The 26,129-nt window shown below is 38.5% G+C and overlaps 1 protein-coding gene across 1 annotated transcript in view; it reads left to right on the top strand.

Annotated features, from left to right (window-relative positions):
- The window catches only part of ASPH (aspartate beta-hydroxylase), a 228,531-nt gene that overhangs the window by 17,736 nt on the left and 184,666 nt on the right, over positions 1-26,129 (top strand). The window contains exon 2 of the mRNA XM_017893472.1: positions 23,560-23,709. Coding sequence (XP_017748961.1) covers positions 23,560-23,709 — 150 coding nt within the window. The remainder of the gene's footprint in view (positions 1-23,559; positions 23,710-26,129) is intronic.

The raw sequence follows: 26,129 nt of genomic DNA, 5'->3' as shown, positions 1-26,129 counted from the left end.
GTCCCAGACCTTCTTGGCACCAGGGACCAGTTTCATGGAAGACAATTTTTCCATGGATGAGGCGGGAAGTGGGGAAGGGGCAGATGATTTTGGGATGAAACTGTTCCACCTCAGGTCATCAGCCATTAGATTCTTGTAAGGAGCATGCGACCTAGATATCCCTTGCCTGTGCAGTTCATGGTAGGGTTTGTGCTTCTGTGAGAATCTAATGCCCCTGCTGAGCTGATAGGAGGTAGAGCTCAGGGGGCAATGCTTGCCCGCTGCTCACCTCCTGCTGTGCAGCCGGTTCCTCACAAGCCAAGGTCTGGAGTCATTCCATGGCCTATGGGTTGGGGACCTCTGATCTAAAGGTTTCTGTGTGGCAGAGGAGTTAGATTTATTCTCTTATTGGAATTTGATGTGAAACTTGGGGAATCCAGTTGGGAATGTGCACCAAGCAGTTAGAGATATTATCTTGAGCAGCACAAGTTCAGAGATAACCAGGCCTGTGGATGTTTGTGTCTTTCCATGATGTCATACTTTTATTGATGCTATTTCAATCGCAAAAGTGACGAGCTACATGGGGTTCTGAAAGAGGCATTTCTCCTTAGTATTTCCAGTTCACTTGGTAGTCAGAGCCACAGGCACACAAACTCATGCCACTCACCAAGACAGTCAGTATTGCAAACCATACGCAATAGTATACTTAATCAGTATGTAAATGTTCTGGATTAAACACTCCACAGCAAAGTAATATTTAACATCAAAAGAAAGGGAATAAAAAAGAGTTAACAAACCAGTCTGGGGAGAGCAACCTGGACAGAAAAATAGCCCAGTCTGGACCAGTTGGTTTGTAGGTCTTGCAAGGAAGAGTCTCTGCTGTGAACAGAGACTTCAGTGGCAGATGCCTAATGCTTGTCACAGGCAACGGCAAGATGATATCTCTGAACATGGCCGTTTTGAGCTGCTGAACTTGTACTGTTTTTATGGCCCCAGAGTCCTCTGGTGAGGACTGATGGTGGAAGAGTGTGCTGGGTTATACCCTTATCTTGTTGGATACAGTCTTTATCGATTAGACAAAACATCTGGTCCCTGTTGGCAAGACGCCCTTTAAAATGTAAGACGGTGTCTTTTTCTAAGATACCGTTACTTGTATCAAGAGTGCCTAACACAGATAGCAGAACCTGTGTATACGAGACATCAAGTGGAGTAAATATTGCCTTTGGTTTTTATTGTTTGAGGCTGAATGGTGTAATTTCAGGCCTGGTTTAAGAGACTGACACTTGACTTATCTTTTTAAAAACTGAGTTATTTATTTATTTATTTATATTTCTTCAGCTGTTTGTTTTGAATCTTTTAAGCCTATGTAACAGCAAAAAGATTAGTTCGTGAGTCTCTTCTACTATTCACTGGCTTTGCCTCTGTCTTTTTGGCTTTCCTGGTTTCTTCTCTGTGAAAGTAAGCTACGCAAATCAATAAATGTAATCTCAGCATATAAACAGAACAAAGACAAAAACCACATGATTATCTCAATAAGATGGCAGAAAAGGCCTCGACCAAAATCCAAACAGCCCTTCATGCTAAAACTCTCAATAAATTCAGTTTGAGGAATGTATCTCAAATAATAAGAGCTATATGACAAACCCACAGCCAATATAATACTGAATGGGCAAAAACTGAAGCATCCTTTGAAACTGGCACAAGACAGGGATGCCTCTCCCAGCCACTCTATTCACAAACACATAGTGGTGGAAGTTCTGGCTAGGGCAAGTCAGGCAAGAGAAAAGAAGTAAAGCGTATTCAGTTAGGAAAAGAAGAAGTCAAATTGCCCTCGTTTGCAGATGACATGACTGTATATTCTAGAAAACGCCCATTGTCGCAGCCCGTCAAAACTCCTTCAGCCCTGATAAGCACTTCAGCAAAGTCTCAGGATACAAAACATGTGCAAATCACAGCATTCTTACAGCAGCCAGTAACAGACAAACAGGAGCCAAATCATGATGAACTCCCATTCACAAAGGCTCAAAGAGAATAAAAACCTAGAAGTCGCTGCTTAAAAGGCCGAAAGGACTCTCAAGAGAACTACAAACCACTGGCTCAGTGAAATAAAAGAGACACAAACAAATGGACAGAACATACCATGCCATGGATAAGGAACAATCAGATGTGAAAATGGCCATACTGCCCAAGGTAATTTATAGATTCAAGCTATCCCCATTAAGCACCAAAATGACTTTCTCACAGAGTTGGAAAAAAACTGCTTAAAGTCATATGGAACCAAAAAAGAGCCTGCATTGCCCAACACAATCCTAAGCCCAAAAGAGCAAGCTGGAGCATCATGCTACCTGACTTCAAAACTATGCTACAAGGCACAGTAACCAAAAGCAGCATGGACTGGTACTAAAACAGAGATATAGACCGAAGTGGAAGCAGAACAGAGGCCCTTCAGAAATAAAGCACAGAATCTACAGACTCTGATCTTGACAAACCTGAGAGAATAAGAAAGGAAAGGATTCCGCTATTAATAAGGTGCTGGAAAATTGGCGAGCCATAAGTGAAAGCTGAACGGATCCTTTCCTACTCGTATAGAAAATTAATCAAGATGGATTAGAGACTTAAAATGTAGACCCTAAAACCATAAAAACCCTAGAATAAAACCTAGGTACATACAATTCAGGACATAGCATGGGCAAGGACTTCATGTCTAAAAATACCAAAAGGCAAGCGGCAGCAAAAGCCAAAATTGCAATGGGACCATTAAACAAAGAGCTCTGCACCAGGCAAAGGAACACCACAGAAGGAACAGGCACTAGAATGGGAGAAATTTTTGCAATCTATACTGCATCTGACAAAGGGCAATACCAGAACCTATATAAGACCTCAATCAATTTATAAGAAAAACAAACAACCCCGCATCAAAAGTGGGCCAAGGATAATGAACAGAAACACTTCCTCAAAAGAAAGACACTCATACAGCCCAACAGACACTGAAAAAATGCCATCATCACGGGCCATCAGAGAAAAGGAATCAAAAACCACAATGAGAACGCATCCACACGCAGTAGAATGGCAATCATTGAAAAATCAGGAAACAACAGGTGCTGGAGAGGAGTGGAAAATGGAACAGCTTCTACACTGTTAGTGGAACGTAAAGCTAGTTCAACCCAGTGGGAAAACAGTGTGGTGATCCTCAAGATCTAGAACTAGAATACATTGACCCAGCCATCCGATTACTGGGTAATATACCCGAAGGATTATAAGTCAGCGGCTATAAAGAACAGCGTTTAGCAGATGTTTAATTGCGGCACGATCACTATAGCAAAGACTGAATAACCCCAAATGTCCATCAGGACAGACTGGAATAAGAAAATATGGACATATACACCATGGAAGACCATGCAGCCATAAAAGGGAAAAAAAATGAAGTTCATGTCCTTTGTAGGGACATGGATGCAGCTGGAAACCAATCTTCTCAGCAAACTATCGGCAAGAAACAGGAAACCAATACCGCATATTCTCACTCAATAGGGGGACTTGAAAGTGAGATCACTTGGACACAGGAAGGGAACATCACACACCAGGTCCGATTGGGGGAGGGGGATGGAGGGAATGCTTGGAGATTACATAAGTAAATGACGAGTCAATGGGTGCATGCACAGCAACTATGGCATAGGTGTACATATGTAACAAACCTGCACGTTATTGCACGTGTACCCTAGACTTAAGTATAAAAAAAATAAAAAAAGTGTAGAGAGAGAATGAACTGTCACATTAAAAAAAAAAAAAAAAAAAGACCAGAAAGTAAGCTTGCAGTCACCTGACAGCATAACTCACTAACTCCCTAGCCCCATGTCTCCTGAGAGCAATCATCCCCGTGCAGAACCAACAAGAGTTTCTCAACCCAGGAAATTTACACCAATGCATATTAGTCACGAGGTGCAACTGAATCAAGTTCTCTAGTTATCATCGCAGAGCCATCACCTAAAACCTGAAGCTATGGTTTTGTTGTTGGTTGTTGTTTCTTTACTTATCCAGAAATCCTCATTCATGCTGAACTGAGAAGCTTTAACCATTCAGATCTTAGTCCTTCACTGTGGAGATTCGTTTTTTTTTAGGCTGGAAATTTTTTCCACCAACTTTTTATTTGAAAAATAAAACTCTTCAAGACAGTACGAAGTACAGTGAGAAGATCTGTTAATCATTAGATTTACCACCTGTTAACATTTGGATGTGGTGCATTCTCTGGGTCTCGGACACATTTATACACCTTAATGTTTTATTTATTTTATTTTTTGCTGGTGAACTAATTTATAAGTGTAAATCAAGAGCTTTAGCGTAAGTTCTTCCAGTTGTTTGCCTAAGAACAAGATAGGCCTGTATAACACTATTACCTAATATAAAGTCCATATACAAATTGTTCTGATTGTTTCCTAATAATGTTCTTTAAACTGATCCCCATCCATTCTTGAACTCTTGATATCTAGTAGAAAGTTTTAAAAGTTTTATTATAAAAGGGATTTTTTTTCACAAAGTCTCGCAAGTAAACTATGTGCCTTCCTTTGTAATACTGCTTTTAAAATTTTCTTAGGATTTTCTAAGGTTGATAGAGTGAAACTCACAGTTAAGAGAAACGTTTTGATTTTTTTTCTCTCATTGCAGCTGTCTGGTGATTTAATTTAAAGAGTTGAGATTTTGTGAATTAGAATAATGAATTTTTAGAATTAGAAGAGATATGAGATAATATACTTCATTTATTCATTATTTTTCATTTTACTGAGGCCCATGAAACAAGGAACTTACCTAAAATTGTGGGCTAATTCGTAGCCCACAGAATTTTCCACATAGATTCTAGTATATAATCTATGTGGAAAATAGATTATATACTATAATAGAGGAAAGAATTTTTATTTCTGAAGGAGAGAGGAACAAAAAATACACACACACACACACACACACACACATACACATAGAGTCTTGCATACATGTAAAGAAAGCAAATGTAGCCAAATGTTCATAATTGGTCAGCTCAGGTGTAAGGTACACAAGGGCTTCATTATACTAATCTTTTTGTTGTATGTATGTTTCAAATTAAAACATCGGGGAATTATAAAAATAGAACACTAAACACCCACAAAATTAAGTATAAAACTAAGTATACATTTTTTAAGTATTAAATTAAGTATAAAAAAATTTTTGTTGACAGAAATTAAAGGATTCATAAAATAGTTGAATTTTAGTGACTTAGAACTTTTTTGTGCCTCATCATAGCTAATGAAAGTATTTCTCGAAATTATCAAAATTCCCTTGCTTTTACTCTCTGATATTCACCACCAATAGACAGTTAGTTGGCATATGGCCCTGTTTTTGAAACTTTCTTTACTCTGACACAAGGTTTAAGCCAGTAACAGGACTTCTGTCAATGATTGAATGTCGCAGATTCAGTGATCGTATAGGGTAAGTCCTAAAATAGATGTCATGTTTCAGAGTGTGAAGCTGTACATATGTATACACATGCACACACACACACACGCACACCCCTGAGGCATCATCAAAATTAAAAACTTTTACCCATCAGTAGATGCTATTAAGAAAATAAGCAGGAAAGCCACAGACTGGGAGAAAATTTTGTAATGCATACATCTGTTAAGGGACAGATGTCCAGGAAATACAAATAACTCCTGTAATTCAGCTTTTAAAAATAGGCAAATGTGCAAAAGATATGAACAAATAGTTCACAAAAGAAATAAATGGCCAAGAAGCATATGAAAAATGCTCGACATCATTGGTTCTCAAGGGAATACAAGTTAAAACCACATGGAGATACCTCTGCACCCTCACCGGAATGGTTAAATTAAAAAGACAGACAACACCAAATGTTGGTAAGCCTGCGGAGCAATAGAACTCAATTTCTTGGTGAATACATAAAATGTTGAACAATTTTGGGAGTTTTGTTTAATACTAAATGTATATACGCCCTGTGGCCCAGCAATTCCACTTTTACATATTTATCTAAGAGAAATACAGGATGTGTTCATAGTTGTCTTATAAAAGAATATGTCTAGCAGCTTTATCCATAATAGGTTAAAATGGGAAATGCCTAGGTTTCTACCAGTAGGAGATTGGATACACTCTGCTATGCTCTGTATATCACATACATAGTCATTTATATATACTCATATGTCCATCCAATGTAATACTACCCACCCATAAAAAGAAATGAGCTGCCACTACAGATAGCATACAAAACTCTCAGGAACATAAAGCTGAGGGAGAGGAGCCTTGCACACACAAGCTTGTGCTGCCATGTTTATGAAATTTCATGAACAGGCAAACTACAGTGAGAACAAAAGCAGAACTGTGGAGCCACCTCTGAGGCTGGGAATGGAGTGCAATGGAAATGGCCATGAGGGAATTTAAGCAGAAATATTAATGTTCTAGATCTTGATAGGGATCCAGGTTACATGTTGTATACACTTGTTAAATCTCAGGGAATGTTTACTTAAAATTTGTACATTTCATTTTGTGTAAATTTCACATTAAATAACTATAAAGAAATGTGTAACTGTAGTTTATGATACTCATGCAGAAGTATTTAGGAGATGAGTGCTGATGTCTAAAGTTTACTTTGCAATACATTATACAAATAAGGTGATGATAGATGTAAAGGGATGAATAGGTATGCTCCAAACATACAATACCATGCTAATATTGTAGCAGAATCTAAGTAATAGCAATCCTTTCAGCTTTGTTGTGTTTTGGAAATTTTCATAGTAAAACATTGGGGAAATTCTTATGTTGTTTGTTTGTTTCCTGTGAAATAGCCATTTTTGTGGGTCAGAAACTGACAATTTCCTGTGATTGAGCCCGACATATGGAAGCACATTTTTTAGCCATTTTATTGAGGCATCTTTATCTGACTGGATAGTAACAGGAAGTAGTTTCATTTTTCTCCAGTCATTGTGCACAGTTAGGATAGATTAATCTATTTGCTCTTGGTAGCAGAGGCTCCTGACCATCTCTGGGACAGACCTTAACATCTCAGTCACTCTTTTTAAAAGTCTGTCTGGATTAGAGCTGATCTCATTTTTGGTGCAGATATTCTTGTCTCCCCTTTGCAGCAGGGCAGGAGGGGAAGGAGTGAGTGTGCTCTCCTGTGGTTTGCCTTTGGGGCTGTGCTGGGGAGGAAGAGGGGATGAGTCCCCTCTCAGTCTCCTCTCTAAGTTGATGAGATTGACTGGCATGTTTATTCGCAAGTGGCAGGTGCTCAAACGCTGCCCATGTGAGTTCTTTGAAAGGCCCAGTGTGGACCTTCCCTGTGCCACATGACTTGATCCACCCTCAATCTCCTGGGCCTCCACTCCGGGCAGAATACCTCATCTCACTTCTTGCTCTTGGGAGCCCCTTGTGTGGCAGTCAGCCCTTTTGAGTGAGGTGCTGGCAAAATGGTACAAACCCTGGTACTTCCCTGCTGCCCTCTTGGGTTTATGGGAAGCTGACAATTTGCCTGGAGCTTGGGCTCCCTTGTAGCTGTCACCTTTCTCTGTAGCCATAATTTCCCAGTTCTCTCTGCTGTTCAACTAGGCATAGGGTGGGCCACGGAGTCCATTGCTTGAGTGGACATCCACTGGGGAATGAGAAGTCAATCTCCCTGCAGGCACCCTTGGTCTCTGACAGGCATTCTCCTGCAGAGAACTCTTGATATCTCTCTTAGAAATTTTTAAAGTTTTTATTATAAAAGGGATTTTTTTTCACAAAGTCTCGCAAGTAAACTATGTGCCTTCCTTTGTAATACTGCTTTTTAAAAATTTTTCTTAGGATTTTCTAAGGTTGATAGAGTGAAACTCATAGTTAAGAGAAACTTTGATTTTTTTTCTCATTGCAACTGTCTGGTGATTTAGTTTAAAGAGTCGAGATTTTGTGAATTAGAATAAGGAATTTTTAGAATTAGAAGAGACATGAGATAATATACTTCATTTATTCATTATTTTTCATTTTACTGAAACCCATGAAACAAGTACCTGCAGTACCCCTCTCTCATTTTCTTATGGCAAGGGATTTTTGGAATTTATAAGTAAATATTTGTACCTTACCAAGTAGATTGAAATATGAGATTCACTATTCTACAGAAGTGTGGTTATTTAGCTTTTGGCAAAGTTGTGAAATTTTTACTGATCTGTATGTAGGAAAAGTCAGGCTTCATACTGTTAGAGTGAAGGACGCTGTGAGTGCATCACCTGTTTATTCAGTTGATCATGGTTTCTGCAAGGAGTTAGGCAAAGTGTAAAGTCTGAAGGAATAGTTCTCACAAGACTGCCCTCACTTCAGGCACCAGCTATAATTTTGGGGTCCCCAGGGTCCTCTGGAGATCACAACTGATAATGGCATGTCCCAACGCCCACTTGGTTCGCTGTCCAGTGGCCAGAGCACCTGGCAAAGACGCTGCTATCAGGCAGAACATTCCTGGGATCTAGAGACCCCATTGAAGTAACCAAGGGCAAAGACTAGACTTCTCTTTGGGTAAAGTTAATTGTTTATACAATTTTTAGTTACGGCCACTGTTGGTTTTTATTACTGTTATTCACTTTCATTATTAATTTATTTAGTAAGAGCTTGTTGGCCATCTGTGATATTGTGAAATATATATTTGGACTTCCTGTTTCCTGACATACAACTCCTAAAACCTTTGTGGTCTCCCAGAGTCTTGAGAGTGTCTTTCGCTAATAATTGACTGGCAGCTGACAGCCCCTAGATAACTTCAGGATGGGTGCTGGTCACAGGAAAAACAAAGGCATCATTAGAAGATGGGAACGTTCAGCCCCACCCCAACCTCTGGGGAGGAAAGAGGGACTAAAACTTAACTTGATCACTAGTGACTATTGATGTAATCAATCATTCCTATGTAATGAAGTATCCATAAAAAACTAAAAAGATGGTTCCTGGAGCTTCCAGATAGCTGACAAAGATTAATAGAGGAGGCAGTGTGCCCAAAGAGGGCATGACATGTGTTAAGTTTAGCCTAAAGCTGCCTCCTTGCCTATTTCAAGTTCAGCCTAAAGGCTTTTCCATATATAGTAAATTGTAACCTAACTAAAAGAATAACAGACTATAACCTACTCTTGTATCAGTCACAGAATTTTAGTCAATCACAGGTGGACAACTGTTCAAACTATATTCAAATAAGGCAAACACTAAGATGTAGCCAATCCAACTGTTTCTGTGCCTTCCATTTTCTGTCCATAAGTATTACCTGACCATGTGGCAGCCCTGCAGTCTCTGAACTGCTTCTGGGGCCTGCCCAACTCAACAATTGTTCTTGGCTAGTTAAACTCTGTAAATTTAATTTGTCAGCCAGGGGTGATGGGTCACACCTGTAATCCTAGCACTTTGGGAAGTGGAGGTGGGAGGACTGCTTCAAGCCAGGAGTTCAAGACCAGCCTGGGCAATAAAGCAAGACTCTGTCTTTACAAGACACTTTCTTTTTTTTTTTTTAATTAGCTGCTCATGGTGGTGCATGCCTGTGGTCCCAGCTACTCAGGAGGTTGAGGTCGGAGGATTGCATTCAAGGCTAGGATTTCAAGGCTACAGTGAACCGTGATTGCACTACTGTACTCTAGCCTGGGAGACAGAGTGAGACTCTGTCTAAATTAAAATCAAATAAAATAATTTTATTTGGCTAAAGTTTTTCTTTTAACACATGGAAACTGGACACTTCTTCCCACATACCTTGCCCTATGCATCTCTTCCATCTGGCTGTTCATCTGCATCCTTTGTAATATCCTTTATAATCAACTGGTAAATGTGTTTCTGTGAGTTCTGTGAACCCCTTTAACACATTAATCAAATTGGAGGAGCAGGTGGTGGGAACCCCGATTTATAGCCAGTTCGTCTGAAGTATAGGTGGCAACCTACTACGTGTGACTGGCCTCAGAAGTAGAGGCAGTCTTGTGAGGCTGAGCCCTCAACCTGTGGGATCTGACACTATCTCCAAGTAGATAGTGTCAGAATTGAACTGAATTAGAGGACAGCCAGCCGGTGTCTACTGCAGAATTGATCTGCTGCAGAATTGATTGCTTACTTGCTGGTGAGGAGAAATCCCCACGTTTCAGTGACCAGGGACTGCAGGAATATTCTGTGTTGATTGTTGGGTGAGAGTACAGAAGGAGAAAATATAGAGTTTTTTCAATATCCTTATACTATCCCCAAGATGTATTATAATTCATAATTGTATCAACTATTTTTTTTGACCTATGATTTTCTACTAACTCAACTGTAAGACGTGTTTTATAATTTACAGGATTCTTCTGTGTATGCTGTGCTAATGAATTTTTGTAATCCCTTTCTTCCCTCCCCATTTGTGTCTGTAGGGCACTTTATTTTAAATGCTGGATTCTTTGCTCTAGAAAGTGGGAACTGGTGGGGAGGAGGGCTATGGATCTTTTGCTGTCAAAATAGGTTAAAGTCAAAGAGTCTTCATGGGCACAGCTGTAAACCAGTGGTAGTTGTCCATATTGGTAGTGTGTCCTTGTCTCATTGCCTTGAAATTAAGAGTTAAAGCAGGACTAAGCTTTTTTGTTACTCAGTTTTGAAAAAATAACCTTTTTTGTTCATTGTAATAACTTTTCTTTCACCACCTCAGTTTCTCAGTGGACATAGTTCATCTTCCTTTATACCTTTTGCTTCTCTCAGGCCAGTGAGAGACTGTCTCATTTTGAACACCATGCTAATAATTATCACCCACCCATATGGACAATTGACTAGCCCAGGGGAGTGTTTGGTTTTTTTTTTTCTCTAAGACCATCTTCTCTATTGAGTGCTCTGTAGGGAGAAATTACAGAACCGACTCATTAGGCCTGGCTTGAGGAACTAGCCTGTGAGGTTAGCTACTATTTATATTGTGTTTTTATCTTCATATCAATAGTGTTTGGGTCCATCACAAATTGGTATGACAGGCTCGGGCGGACCCACATTTTGATTCACATTCTCGCTGTAGTAAATCGGTATTAGCACAGAGGTGTGGACTAGAGCAGTAGCTCCTCAGCTGGGTATTCTAAAGGATAGTAAAGGTTCCAGAAATACCTGGAGGCTGGTATAAATGGATATTGCTGATATTTCACTTTTGTTTACTAATACTGGTGAAAATGCAAGCAGTTTTCTCAATTTTGTTTTCCTAAGTTCTAAAACTCATGTGCCCCTTGTCATCTTCCAGCCATGGTGCCTTTCTACATAGGGGCAGTCAAGAGAGTAGCATCTGGGGTTTGCCAGGACAGGTGGAGGAGGCTACAGAGCCTGTCCTACCTGGTCCCACTCATGTACAGCCCATGTGGCAGTCATCCAAGATCAATAGGGAGGAATTCACCTGAGACAGAACTGTGAAAACTTGGTGAAGGGACCAATTTGAGTCTGAAATCAGAGTCTAGAAACCACTGGGCTACTTTCTGAATTTCTCTCTCTTAGCTATTTGTAGGTTTTTTCCTCTAGTGAATTAATTTTAGGATCATTAAATTCATGGAGGTGGGGAAACCTGAAGTGACTTGACAGCCCAAACAACTAAGCAGTAAGTTGCTCCCTTATTTCTAAAGTGTTAGCAGAAGTTTGATTACTCGTATCATATCAAGGATTTGGGAAGGAATGTATCCACTTATTTCACAAGTGGTAATTTTATTGAGTTCCTACTAGATAGGTTCAAGGGAAGTATACAGTAATGAAAGTGGCAGATTTAGTTCCTTGTTGCATGAAACTTACATTCTAGAGGTGGAAAGAGATTAAGAAATCAATTGCTGTATAATCGTCTAATTAGCTGTGTAATAACGCAGTAAAGAAGTGCACACTGCTGTGAGAGTGAGTGAAGTGAGGAAGGCTTCCTTGAGGAGGTGGTTTGTAAGCAGAGTGAGCTGGCAATAGCTGGAGTTTGGAGGTTGTATGTGTTGGTGCAGCTTTGACATAATTGTGGGAAGAGGGAAAGGTCTGGGCTGAGAGCCCGAGACAGGAAAGACCATGGTCAGGTGTTTTGGGCAGGAGTCTAGGCAGCTAGGGGGGTGACACAACACTAACGCTGGAGCCACGGTCTGGGGCCCCATCACATGGAGCCTTGTAGGCCACATAGAAGATGTTGTATTTTATTTCGAAAGCAGTATTAAGACAGTAAGGGATTTTTAACCAGTTAGTGTTATAATCATATTTTAAAAATATTTTGGCTGCTGTATGGAGTAGAAAAGTGTATGCTAAGTTATTGAAGTCACCTAGGAGATGATGATAACTTAATTTTGATGATCACAGTTGAAAGAATGTTGGGACTTAAGACAGAGTTTCTCCCTTTTTAATGTCATGGCAGACGCAAATGCTTTTAAGAACTATGCTGTGGAAAATGGACAAGGGTGACCCAGGTGCTGAGGAGAATCCATACCTTGGCCTCATTGTAACCCATTTGCAACGGCCAGATGATACACTCTTATTTTTGCAAGCTGAGTGTTTGGGACAAGAGTCAAGGATGAATCCTGGGGTTTTTGTCTAAGCAACTGGCTTCACAGAAGTGCTTCTGAGATTTAGGACACTGAACAGAAGAGGGGAAGGACCATGGTTTCTTGCGTATATGCTGAATTTGAGGGGTTTGTAAGTCATTCAAATGGGATATTGAGTAGACCCATGGTTGTGGAGCTCAAATGAGAGAAAAAGGTAAGTCATGTAGGTGATAGCTGAAGTGAACTAGAGAGGTGGCATAGGAACAAGTATTACAGAATTTTCACACTTAAAAGTCAATTAGATCAGAGTGAGCTAGCAAAGGAGATGAAAACTAGGAAGTTTAAAGAGGTGTTAGGAGTGCCACAAGATTCTGGAATCATGAGAGTCAAGAGAAGAGAGTGTGGAAGAAGGAGGGAGAGTTCTGCTGAGAGGGTCAAGTCAGATGAGGACTGAAAGTTTTCCGTTGAGTTTAATGACATGGAAATCGTTGATGTGACATTAGAGTCACTATGCTGGAACCGTGTGCAGAAGCCAGATGGAAGCCTACAGGTTGTAAGGAGCGAGTGGGAGGTTAGAAAATGAAAACAGAGAAACAACGGCTCTGTCGAGAATTTCATCTGTGATAGGAAGAGCAAGATGACGTGGGGGCTAGCTGCGGAGTGGAGGGAGACCTGGCAAAGGCAGTAAGGCTAGGGGAGGAGGGGCGTGAAGAGACAGTGCAGAGTGCAAGGTAGCTGAGGAGAAACTCGGAATGGATGCAGGTGAGGGCAGGTTTGTGTGCTGGGCAGTGGGCACTCAGGATAGCTTCCTGCTGAAGGTTCTGTTTTCTCTGTGAAGTATGAGGCTATGGCAGTTTGAGTATGAGGAGGTAGGATACTTTGGAGGCAGAGAAGTTTGACATAGTCATCATAAAGAATGGCGAGGTGAGTTTGTAGAGAATGTGGGAGGGTAGCAGGCAGCACTGAGGCCCACCTGAGGCTGGCTCTGCTGTGTTCAGTTCCTGATCTTGATTCCGTGAGCCCAGCTGCCCTTGCCTCCGTGTTGGGGGATACTTGTGTTCACCCAGGGAGGCAGTCATGGCAGTCCACTCAGTGAACTGATAGAGGAGCGAGAAAGGCTCCTGAGTCACGGGAGTGATGTAAATAAATGGTCAACTGTGGAGTCTAAGATGGCCACGGATGGATGTGAAGGCAGGAGGTGAAGAGGGGATACGCAGGAAGCAGAAATAAGAGAACTACAGGATCCAAGAAGAAAATGCTGAGGAAACAGAGTGGAGATATAGGAAGTTGTGATCAAAGAGTGAATGCTCCCATTCTGTGCATCGTGTCGTGAAAGAACCTAAACCCTTGCATGTGGAGATGGCCTTCCCTGGTGGTGGCGGCCATGGGGGTCTGTCTAAGCAAGTTTGACTTTTCTCTGCAGAGTTGCATTTTGTTATTTGGTAATACTGGTTGTTTAGTGTTAGGTCAAAAATGTTAATTCTCTCCTGTTAACTTTGGGTACTATGTGTAGATGAAAAAAAATTGCTTTTGTTTTAAAGAACCGTATTTTCACGATCTCATGACACCATATCATCATTATGATGGAGCCAAAAAAGCAGAGCCTTCTCAGCAGGGTTGCAGAATCTGTTAGGATGGATGGTTGTGCCATCCAACAAGAAACAGGATGTGAAGAGGAATGTGAATTAGGTTACATTTATGATGAGGTCTGTGGTAAGAATGGAAGAATGAGTGTTGGATGTAAAATGGAGGGGAACAAGGTCTCTGGGGATGAAGAAATGAAAAAAAAAGAACCTGTCTAGCTGGCCACAGGGATAAACATTGAAATCACATGGTTATGGCTAGACTCGAGGTGTAGAAGACTTCCCTGAGCATGGGGTAGGAGTGGGGAAGTCACTGGAGGTGGTGGATGACAGCGATGGGGCACAGTGGAGGGTCAGATAATTGGATGTCATGGACCATTGAGGGCAGGGAGCAGGATTTTGTTGTTGATGTCATCACTTTCTTTTTTTCTTTTTTTTTTTTTTTCCTTCTAGTGGGTAAGGAAATGATGATCTGGAAATTGATAAAAGCAAGAACTACTTCCCTTCCTTGAGACCCTGAGAATTAGGGACCACTAGTATAGTATTCTTTGTGTGTGGTCCCTAGACCAGCAGCATCAGATCACCTGGGACTTAGAAATGTCAATTCCAGGGTCCCACTGCAGACCTACAGAATCAGAAACTCTGGGGGTGAGGTTGGCGTCATGTCTTAACAAGCCCTGCTTGACCCTGATGTGCTCAGAGTTTGAGAACCATTGCTGTAATGATAGCTGATCCGGGGTGAGGGGAAGGAATTACTCAGTGCTGACTCAGGAGAACGTGGATGGATTTTCACCTGGAAGGATTTTGGAGGGAGGTAGAACCCTCAATTCAGTGGACATAGGTCCTGGCTCCCCTGGTTCCGAGTGGCATTAGGCTGATACTAATGGTCTCAGAACACATGTTGGAAGTTTGGTCTTTGCTTAGACTTGGAGTTGCTGTTAGTACCAGTAGCTGTTACAAGGAATAGTTAACTTAGTGTCATTTTAGTTGTGTTTGCTAAAGTTTTAAAAACATGATTTACTATATGCAAATTAAGTTTATTTTTAAACTTTTCGTAAACATTCTCCATCATAAAATGAATTGTCATTTTAAGAGGTAGTTGTTCAGAATTCAGAATTTATTGTTCTTTAAAAGTGTTGTATAGATTAAATGATATTTCAGAGGGTTTTCTCCTGATCTCCGTATCTAAAATATCAGGTATGTCATTGTCATTGTGAACTGAGGAGGAAAGACATTTTTATCAAAATAACTATTCAATTATTACAAAAGACAAAAGAAGATTAACTAGAGGACTTGTGAAAGTGCTTGATAAAGATTTGTCAAGGAGGAATAATGGGAGCTGTGTTGAAGAAGCCTCGGGGTAAGGTATAACCACATTTTAATAGCTGTGATTCCTACAGTTTGACATTTAGCCATAGACATTCTGTAATTTGGAGTGGAGCTGACCTTGCACAGGCCAGTAAAGAGAGGAGAAGAAACCCTAGCAGCTCCGGCAGTTGAAGGGGCAGATGGGATTATGAAAAGAGCTCTAAATTGGGGGTAAGGTTATTTGTGCACTAGTCATGGTTGAATCGATAAAAAATTGTTTCACTGATGACTCCAACAAATATTTGCACGCCTAGTTTGTGCGAAGACCTATTTTATAAGCAAGGAAATTCAGGCCTAGAAGTTTGATGACTTCCCCCAAATCAAATTTACTGGAAAAGCCTTGAAGCAAATCCAGGTGTCTAAGTGCGAAAGCATACCAAGCTGCCTGCTGTATCAGTGTAGGGGTTTGGTTTCTAGTGGTCTCACCCATGAGGGTATTGTGTTGCTGTCATTCTCTCTCCAAAACAACATAATGAAAGAGAGTTTCCAGAATATTTGTCTTAATAAATTTGTATGGTGATGAAATCGTGGGTCACCTTAACCCCTGTCATCAAGTGATTCATTATCATTTAACAATTTAGCAAGCACTCAGTTTAGTGGGACAGATCTTTGAAGAAAATGATGGGGGAAATGACACTTGGCCAGAGGGCACTTGAGACCATTTTGTTTAGTTGGCCATGATGCCTACCTACTTCACTCTGTCCTAAACCTGGGCCATCAAATGTTGGTACCGTAGGTTGCAGACTATGGTACCAGGCTCTTAAGGGTTTATCTTACCATGCATTCAATAGTCTCGTTGGACAGAGACTGATCTTCCCCTTGGGACTAGGCACACCATATTTATAAAGTGACATATCAAGAATATATTGTTTGCTTTTGATGAAAACTGCCCCTAAAAAAGGCATCTTAGGAAATAATCCCTTCTATAATTTAGTGTTTTGTTCCTTTTTGGAACTAGTAAATATCAATAGTAATAAGGTTAATAATACTAGAGTAACACCTAATTTATTTGATATTATAAAAGGATAGATAAAATATTGCTAATAATTTAATATTCTAGTTAAGTAACATTTAGCTTTGAATATATATGTTTGAGTGTATACATACACACACTCAGATGGATTTGGTTTTATGGCCCCTTTTGAAAAATTGATCTAGTGGTGTATTTTTTTAAAAATGTGCATATCCTTTTAGCAAGAATTTCATTTTTTTTCCAGAAGAATATATTGGCAATATATTCTTGCCTTGAGCTACTGGAAATTACTGGTAGTATTCAAAGCGTTCAAATGTTTAATTTGCTTGTGAAGCTTTAAATTTGAGTGAAAAAATTGGTCTTATAAACAACTTAGAAAAGTTGCTGCCTGCTCTAGATACTATTTGTGCTAAATTAATTTAGTATACTAATCAGAACTCTAATGAAGTCTGTGAACTGCTAATGTTAGATCAGCGAATAAATGGCTGATTTTATTTCCCAGAAGAGAATATTTAGAGATGAGGTTGGGAAGAAGTTGAAAAAAATCAGGATGTGGTTGTGTAATCTTTTCCTAGTTCCCTTTCAAGATGATCTTTCCCTGGTCATTACTCTTACTCATGAAGATTTCTTTCTTTCCCTCTCTTCACCTCCCAGCCTTCCTTCTGTTTCTTTCCTCTCCACCAGTCCTCTCTCCCTCCTTTTCTAGTGAAACATTTTGTGTTGGTGGTTTATTTTTGCTGTTGGAGGAATTACTCCTGGGATAGTGTCTGTAAATAAGAATTCTAGAGCATTAATTAATTTCTTACTATCTATGGTTTTGTTTCATTCAAACAATCTTATGGTCCTTCCTTGTAGCCATTTTATTAGATTCTGAAGGGCCAAATCAAGCTGTTTCTGGGCTTGGGGCCATATTTTATAGCAAGACTTGTTTGAGTTTTCAATGAATTGGTGCTTAAGCTAAAGCCATTAAAGCCTGCTTCCAAGAAAACAAAACTGGCAGCACAGTTTGTTCCATTTAATTTTTTTTTCAGCATGCTTGATTTTTTAGGGGTTGGAGTTAGCTAGGACCAACTGGGAAAGGAATCCTGTAAGTGGGAGAAAGGCTGTCGTGTTGTTAGGGAGTGCACTTCAGCCTAAGTGGTGATTAGCAGCATTTAGCCTCTAAAAATAACTGATGAGCAGAGTTTGTAGTCAGGTCCAATTTCACTTCTAGAGGCCCTTACAGTGCAGGGGTTGGCCAGTCTCAAGCTCTGGTAGGCAAGTGCATGCAGTGTGCCTAAAAGCTGCTAGTAGTACTTTTGAGATTTTTTTGTTTTTTGTTTTACTTTAGCATTTATTATTCATGGATTGAAGAAGTCAAAATGGCTGAAGATAAAGGTATATTTTTGTTATTTAGGCTTAAAGTGGCTTTAGATCTAACTGACAACTTTTCACTTTATTTTCAGTGGTGCTGTGTTAAAATATTTTTGGCTAAGTGCTTTGACTGCACTGTCTACGTTTTCTATTTTGAACTACCGGAGATACTGACTTTTCATAGTAGCTGAATATTTCATGGAATAATCTGTCTTTAATCAGAGTATGTTTTGGTGTCTTAATTTAGATGATCTTTAGTATGTTGTACTACTGGAGGCTGCATTTTACAAACCTCAAAAAATGCACAAGCTCTCTTCTTTAGTCTTATAAGTTAATTACAATGAATTTAAAGAATTGTGTATATTTAGATTTTATATAAAATTATAGGAGATATAAATTCATTCTCATACTAATGAACAGACTTACCTGGTTCAAGCAAGGACTTACCATTTATGGAAAGTGACCTACTTCTATGTGAAGCAGACAATAAATGCAAAGACAAAACACAAGGGTTTTGTTTTGTTTTTAAATTGACTCTAACTTTGAAGTATTCTTTAATGATATATTGAATTTAATGTTTTGTGTATATTTGCTTTTGCTTTACTTTGTAAATTAAGATAGTCTTTCCATTAATTGAAAGACTGAATGCACTCATGTTGAAGATTTATAAAAGAAAAAAATATGTGTGTGAAAACTGCTTCTAACTCTCAGCTGTCTAATCAGCAACTGAAAGGATTCTTCCATTAGGATAGAGAACAAGAGCATGTCCTATGTGAATACTGTTTGAATAATTGGTTAGAATGGGTCACTTGACTCGTCTGATAAAATGCTTCATGTAGCTGTGAAGAATATGAGATATGTATCTGCCTTTTAGTTCTTTTGGAAGACATTTCTCCCCTCTTGTGGATTAGGTAATCTATGTAGTTAGGAAAAATCAGCTGTTACATCTGACCCACTTTTAACAATTTTCGATTCCCAAAGGGTGACATTTTATAGCATGGAAAAATAATCAGTTTGATGAGTTGCTTGACAGTTTTGTGTTTTCAAAAAACTTTAAATGTATAGAGTTTATGTGTAAATATGAAATTCCCAACATAATGCCAGCTAAAACTTACAAATGATTTCTAATTCAGTTAGTAGTAGGCCAGTGAAGTAGCTAATGACCGTTCAAGTGCTGGGGTTCGTCTTCTTGTCTCCCTTCCCTTGACCAAATAAATAAAATTACACATTACCCTTCCCTTGGCTTTTGTTTTGGACAGTCTTCATTTTTGACTATTGCTTGCCATAGTAATTTCCGTGTTTGGTGGTATGTAGGAACATTTTCTGATTTGGAGGTCATGTACTTTTGATGGAATAACGTGAAAAAATGATTCACATAGTTTTTGCGGTATTCTTAAACCCCAGTAAAATCCTTTTGACTGATCCCAGAACTACAGGTTGAACGTGAAGCCAGAAAATGAAATGAAGACTTAGATTTATTCTGATCTTAGAAAATAGGGACATCTACTAGATGTTCTTCCCAAATACTTTTGGAACAAGGTACTGGTTTCAGATTTGCTTAGGGAGTTGTAAACCCTCTCAAGGGTTTGTCTTACCATGCGTTCATCAGTTTCATTGGACAGAAACTGATCTGCCCTTTGGGACTGGGCACAGCATATTTACCAAATGACATATCAAGAGTATATTGTTTGCTGTTGATAAAAACTGCCCCTAAAAAAGGTGTCTTAGAAAATAATCCCTTCCATAATTTAGTATTTTGTTCCTTTATGGAACAAGTAAATATCAACAGTAATAAGGTTAATAATACTAGAGTAACAACTCATTTGTTTGATATTAAAAAGGGATATATAAAATATTGCTGATAATACATTCTATTTAAGAAACATTTAGCTTTTAAAGTGATAAATCTCTATACTAAAAACTATTTTGAGTGAAAATTTTCCTAAGATTTATTATACATTTCTTCTATGTTTTAATGGCAGAATCAATGTGAAACCAGTTACTGTCTTGTACTGAAGATTATTTGAAGAACTGTCAGGGATTCTGCCTGAAAGTTTCAATCGTAAATGACCACTCAGCTTTTCTGAGTTCCTGGGTCTGCTCTTGCTGAGAGACCTGTGCAGTCTATAGGCTTTTCCTCTGTCAACACTCTGTTGCTTTGACTCATTTGCGTTAGATTGTGTCTGAAATCTATTCTAGAATTTTGTGCATTGAGCTAGAAAAGTTGTTAGAATCACATCTAAAATAAAAATTAAGCAAATTCTAGGTAAAGGTGTATTTTTTTTTTTTACTGTGTTTGACTGTCTCCTTCTCATCTCAACCCCTTGCTGTTAATAATACTAGAGTAACGACTCATTTGTTTGATATTAAAGCTGTTTTGGTGCATGCATTCATTTCCTTTTTTAGAAAAAATATTTTGTCTACTTTTTCTTTTGTATTTGGTGTTGCAGTCAGTAACTTAAATGAGTATCACTGAGTTAACTTGGATAAATGATAATTTCCTTTTCAGAATCTCAGAAATTTTCCTCCTCCATTTCCCTTTAAGAGAGAGAGAAATGGAGAAACAATTAAACTTTGAGTTCAAACTATTACTTTGTTTTATTAGCTATTTCATTATAGACTTTTTAATTTTTTTTAAGAAAAGATCTTGCGGCCAGGCGCGGTGGCTCAAGCCTGTAATCCCAGCACTTTGGGAGGCCGAGACGGGCGGATCCCGAGGTCAGGAGATCGAGACCATCCTGGCTCACCCGGTGAAACCCCGTCTCTACTAAAAAATACAAAAAAACTAGCCGGGCGAGGTGGCGGGCGCTTGTAGTCCCAGCTACTTGGGAGGCTGAGGCAAGAGAATGGCGTGAACCCGGGAGGCGGAGCTTGCAGTGAGCTGAGATCCGGCCACTGCGCTCCAGCCTGGGCGACAGAGCGAGACTCCGTCTCAAAAAAAAAGAAAGGATCTTGCTTTGTTGCCCAGGCTGAAGTATAGTGGCGCAATCATAGCTCACTGCAGTATAGGCTTATTTTAAATAGTATCATCTTGGGTAACCGTTTGACTACATACTCATTTTAAAAACTTAATTATTGGGTAAAATTATCTGGTATACATGTACTGAATAAAAATGTTGGATGAATGAAAAGTTGAATTATATTTGTTTAGCCTTGCTGTTTTCCAGTTAATGAGGAAAAATACAAGAGACTGGTATCAGCTACAGAATGTTCAAGAGGACATAAGACAAGAACCCAGTTTTACTGAAGATTTAGCATTCCTTTTACAAAAAAAATTAGATTTAATTATTAGAGGCAATAAGTAGCAAAGGCAGAAAATTCTTAGTCATTAGCTACTATAGTTCCATATTTGGAGTATGTGGATATTTTGGAAGCTAGTATTTTTGTCACACTTAGTGTTGTACACAAATGGGTTTGTATGCATATGTCCGTATATATAGAAATAAGGGTTCTTTTTTGGATACAGTGTTAGAAAATAAGTCTTTCTGTTTATAAAAATGTAGTGAATTAGACATACAAAACTGTTACTGAATCTATGGCACTTCCTGACCTTACAGAAGCTTACTTTCCTAAAGCTTTTTTTTTCTTTAAATTTTAGTAGTGGTTTAATTTGTATTTTTTTATATGCTAACAACACATAAAAATTTTGAAAATCACCATTTCCCTCTACCAACATTGCAGACATTTTCACCCAATCTTCCCCTCCCATGCCTGTGTTTCAGGTAATGATACCTATTTGAGGTTGATTTAATCTGCAACAATAGGATCTATGCCCAGCAAGTATTTTTATTTAATAAATAAATTATGTTTTTATATAGCCAGCTTTCGTATAGATCACGTTAGAAACAAAGTTGATGGCCATTTGTCATTTGGTAAGCATACTTTTATGCATTTACCATATTATTTACAACTCTGGTTCTGATGGATCCATTGATATTTAAAGAATGTCACATAAAGGAAATTCTTGACTTTTTAAGAATGACCCAGCACTTTGAGAGGCCGAGGTGGGCAGATCACTTAAGGGCAGGAGTTCAAGACCAGCCTGGCCAATATGGTAAAACCCTGACTCTACTAAAAATACAAAAATTAGCATGGTGGCAGATGCCTGTAATCCCAGTTACTCAGGAGGCTGAGGCAGGAGAATCCCTTGAACCTGGGAGGCAGAGGTTGCAGTGAGCCGAGATCATGCTAGTGCACTTCAGCCTGGGTGACAGAGGGAGACTAAGTCTAAAAAAAAAAATTAGTCTTATTTAGTCATCAGAACTCTATATACTTTGATGCAGGCATGTAGATAAATATATGTATATGTTTGAGTGTACATATATATGTTCAGATGGATTTAGTTTTATGGCCCCATTTGAAAACTGATCTAGTGATGAATTTTAAAAAATGTGTATATCCTTTTAACAAGAAGAATTCCATTGTTTCTACCAGAAGAATATATTGGCAATATATTCTTGACTTGAGCCACTGGAAATTACTAATAGTATTCGGTAATTAGAACTGGACTTAGAAGTCGAAGAGCAAGTTCTAGATTAGAGCTAGTGGGGTTTTTTGAAATCGTGTAATTTGGCCCACTGATTAGAGATTAAGGAACTCAGAGCTGTAGAGATATGTTCCTAGTTCTACCCAACTTGTACTGGTGACTTTGGGAGAATCATTTCATGTTTCACTTATAAAACAGATAATTATTCCTGTCCGTATCCCCGTTGGTTCTCACCCAGGAACTGCCCCTGCAGGGAACATGTGGAAATGTCTGGGGGTGTTTTGTTTGTCCTAAGCCTTGGGAGCTCCTTGCCTTTGGGTCCAGGGGAAACCAAGGATGCCAGAAATCTTGCAATGTGAGGAACAGGTGCACAGGATGAAACATTGTCCTGCATAAACATCCAGAAATGCCCTCTGTAGAAATAGTGGCAGGACACAGTGAGGATCACCACCAGCAATGCACATGAAAGCGACTCCACCTGCTGCACAAATAGGAGACACCGCCCTGGTCTTACATCATCTGTTTGATAAACTTTTCCTCTTCTTAAGGCATTTTGAGATATTATTTATCCTTTTATTAATATTGATATAATATGTATTGTACTCCTTTTTATGGGAGATTTGAATATTGTCTTATCTTTTTAAGGACAGTGTTGACTATTTTCTGTTAATATCAAATGATTTTTGTTTATTTTTGGCTGTGAGAAGAATATTTACAAAAGAATGTGAAGTATATTAAGCATATCAAATGCGATAAATGACACTTTAGATGGACAGCAGTTTACAAAACTGTTTCCTGCAGTGAGATCAGTTGTGAATGAGCCTTTTCCTGTTTCCTTGGGCCTCAACAGATCTTGTAAAGGAGTAGGAATGGATTGTACTGCTTCACTTTTCTGTCCTTCTCTCTCTGGCTAAGAATACGGAATGGTTTAGGGAGAGATATTTTCTTCTGTGGTAGTTAACAGAGTTTTTAAGATTCTGCAGAAATGAAATGGGACAGAGAAAAGGATTTGGCTACATTTCTGTGTGATTTCATTAAGTTGTTGATGTGCTCTGCCTTTGGAAAGAGGTAATTTCAGGTCATTTTGATGAGTAACTTGGATGGAATATACATGTTATTCTAAATCTTTAAAAACATTCAGGAGTTTATTTCTTTCACTACTTCAAAGTTAGTGTTGCATCTAAACAATCTTTTCTGTTTTCAAAATATTTTATGTGACATGTTTTGAGAATTTAACTGAAAACTATTTTTGAAATGGTCTATCATTGTGCATAATCCCAAATTATTGGAGAAATAATTGTGAGAAGAGGTGTTCAGTAAAGTGTTTTCTTATGACATCTTACATTTATTTCTAAACAGAGACAAAGCACGGAGGACACAAGAATGGGAAGAAAGGAGGACTCTCGGGAACTTCATTCTTCACGTGGTTTATGGTGATTGCATTGCTGGGCGTCTGGACATCTGTAGCTGTCGTTTGGTTTGATCTTGTTGACTATGAGGAAGTTCTAGGTAAGAATTTTGATATCCTTATGTGAATTTGTACGGGAGTAAGTGACATCTCTTAGGAGTCTTGAATATTTGTTATCATCTTTTTGTTACTGGTAATTTCTATAGCCTTTCAGTGGTTCTCAATAGAGTGCAGCTGAAAGGGGATATGAAGAGGGTTACCTTGGAGTACTGTCTTTTGAACTTCTTTAAACATGACCTGTAGGTTTTTGAAAAAAGGCTTTATATTGTATGTCTGTCACACAGGGAGAAGTTTTATCAAACAGTACTCATTCTCACTATTTGCAGTACTTTTTGATTTCTATTCAATTTTGTTACATTATAAATTTTAAAAATACTTGATCATGAGCCACTACATTTATTTAAGGACTTGCTAATGGATCATAACCACACAATATGCAAAACCCTTCCTTAGAGAGGGTTTTCGAAGTACGTCCTTCTGTGTCTCTGTTGGGATGGGGTATGTGTGCACACATATAGGTACTGGATGGGTGTGCTGAGATAGGCATATTCTGATATGATTGTGTGCATGTAGGTGTGATCTGTGTGCTGTTCTGAGGAAGTTGCTGTGGTCATTCTGATAGTGTCCTTTCTCCACCTTTTTCCTTTTCTCTCCTGTAATCACTGCAGTTTTTCACAATTTTTTACATTAATGATTCTATTATTTTGAGAGTCACATTCTCCTTATCTTCCCCAAAAGTCTTTTTTTAAACTGAAATAAAATTCAGTATTATATATATTTGAATGTGTACAATTCATTTTTTTTCTTTTTTTTTACTATATTCATCATTTTATATACCCATTAGCATTATCTAATTCCAGATTATTTCTGTTACCTCCTTCCCCTAAATACCCAAACTCTTCCTCTTTCCCTCTCCTGGGAAACACTAATCTTCTTTCTGTGTCTGTGGTTTTGTTTATTCTGGACATTTCATGTAATAGAACCATACATTATATGGTCTTTTGTATCTGCCTTTTTGCACTTAGCATAATGTTTTTAAGGTTCAGGACTTCATTTTATGGCTGCATAATATTCCATCATATGGACAAACCACATTTTGCTTATCTGTTTATCAGTGATGGACATTTGGGTTGTTTCCACTCTTTGGCTATTGTGAATAATGGCTCTCCTCTTTAGTAATCCAGTGAAAGATGTGGACCTGTCGCTGGAAAAAATGCACACTTGTCTCTCTATACAATGTTGCATGGGTGATCTCCCCTTGCATTGGACTTCCTGTGCTTCTGCTTTACTTGTCAGATTATATCTTTTGGGGAGAAAGAGCAAACAAATTTTGGCTGTAGGAATAACAAAATACGCTTATCTGTAGTCTTTCATTGAAGTTTTTCATTTTCATTACTTTAAAGAAAGAGTCTCTGGATAGATTGACAGACCAACTGAGGGAGAATTTTAGTTTGGAGACAAATTTCTGAGTAGATCTATGCTTTGACTGACTTACAGTGATATGTTGTTAGGGAATGTATCTTAAAAGAGGACACTTTAAATATTTGTACTTTTAAGCACAAATAACAATTTTCATGTTTTTACATGCATGCAGCCAAAGCAAAGGACTTCCGTTATAACTTATCAGAGGTGCTTCAAGGTAGGCTATTGGAGTTGCATTTCAAGTCTATGTGTGTTAGTCTCTAACAGCTCATCCTTTTTCTACTAATTTAGTTATTACCTATATCAGAATATAAGCGATAGCACCAATTTCCCATTATGGGTTTGTCAGAAAGGATAGTATTTTCTGTCTTTTACTGTTTCTTGAGTTCTATACTCTGCATAGCCTTGATTAGTACTTTTTGTTTTCTTAGCAGTTGAAATAACATCCTTATCTCTTCCTTCATCATTATCATGACTTCTGTATAGCAAGTTAACCATTTTGCTAAGTAGAGCAAGGGCTCTGGGGAGATAAAGATTGATCAGAGCTACTCTGAACCAAAATTTCTGCCTGCTCTTCTGTAATTTTTTAATGTACTTTGTGTTAAAGAAATGATAACAATGCTGCCAACTGTTGTTTTTTTTAGTACTAATGCTGTATTTGAAAATGCTGTTTAAAAAATTGCTGTACATTAACATTATTATGTTTCTCCACAGTCATTGTCCAGTAATGAATTAGAATCATGTGGATTTTAGGATGCTTTTTTAGGGAGTTGAATGTATTTGACTTTTGAAATGCTAAACAACAGTGTTCCTTATGATAAATCACTAAAGCCTAAAACATTTTCTATTCTTGAGGAGGAAAGGTTTTGGTAGTATTGTCTCCTCAGCATATCTGTTTTAAGCCCTTTTTTTCTTAGTATAAATGGCCTGTTCTAATTAAGTAGAATAATCCTAAATTTTCCTTTATAATTTCTGAAGCCTCCAGTTTTATATACTTTATTTCCAGAATGGTCTTTTATTTTAAAGGTTAATTCATGAT

The sequence above is a fragment of the Rhinopithecus bieti genome, unplaced genomic scaffold (assembly GCF_001698545.2).
Source record: "Rhinopithecus bieti isolate Rb0 unplaced genomic scaffold, ASM169854v2 scaffold_21726, whole genome shotgun sequence".
NCBI lineage: Eukaryota > Metazoa > Chordata > Mammalia > Primates > Cercopithecidae > Rhinopithecus > Rhinopithecus bieti.
This window is presented reverse-complemented; position numbering and strand designations above follow the sequence as displayed.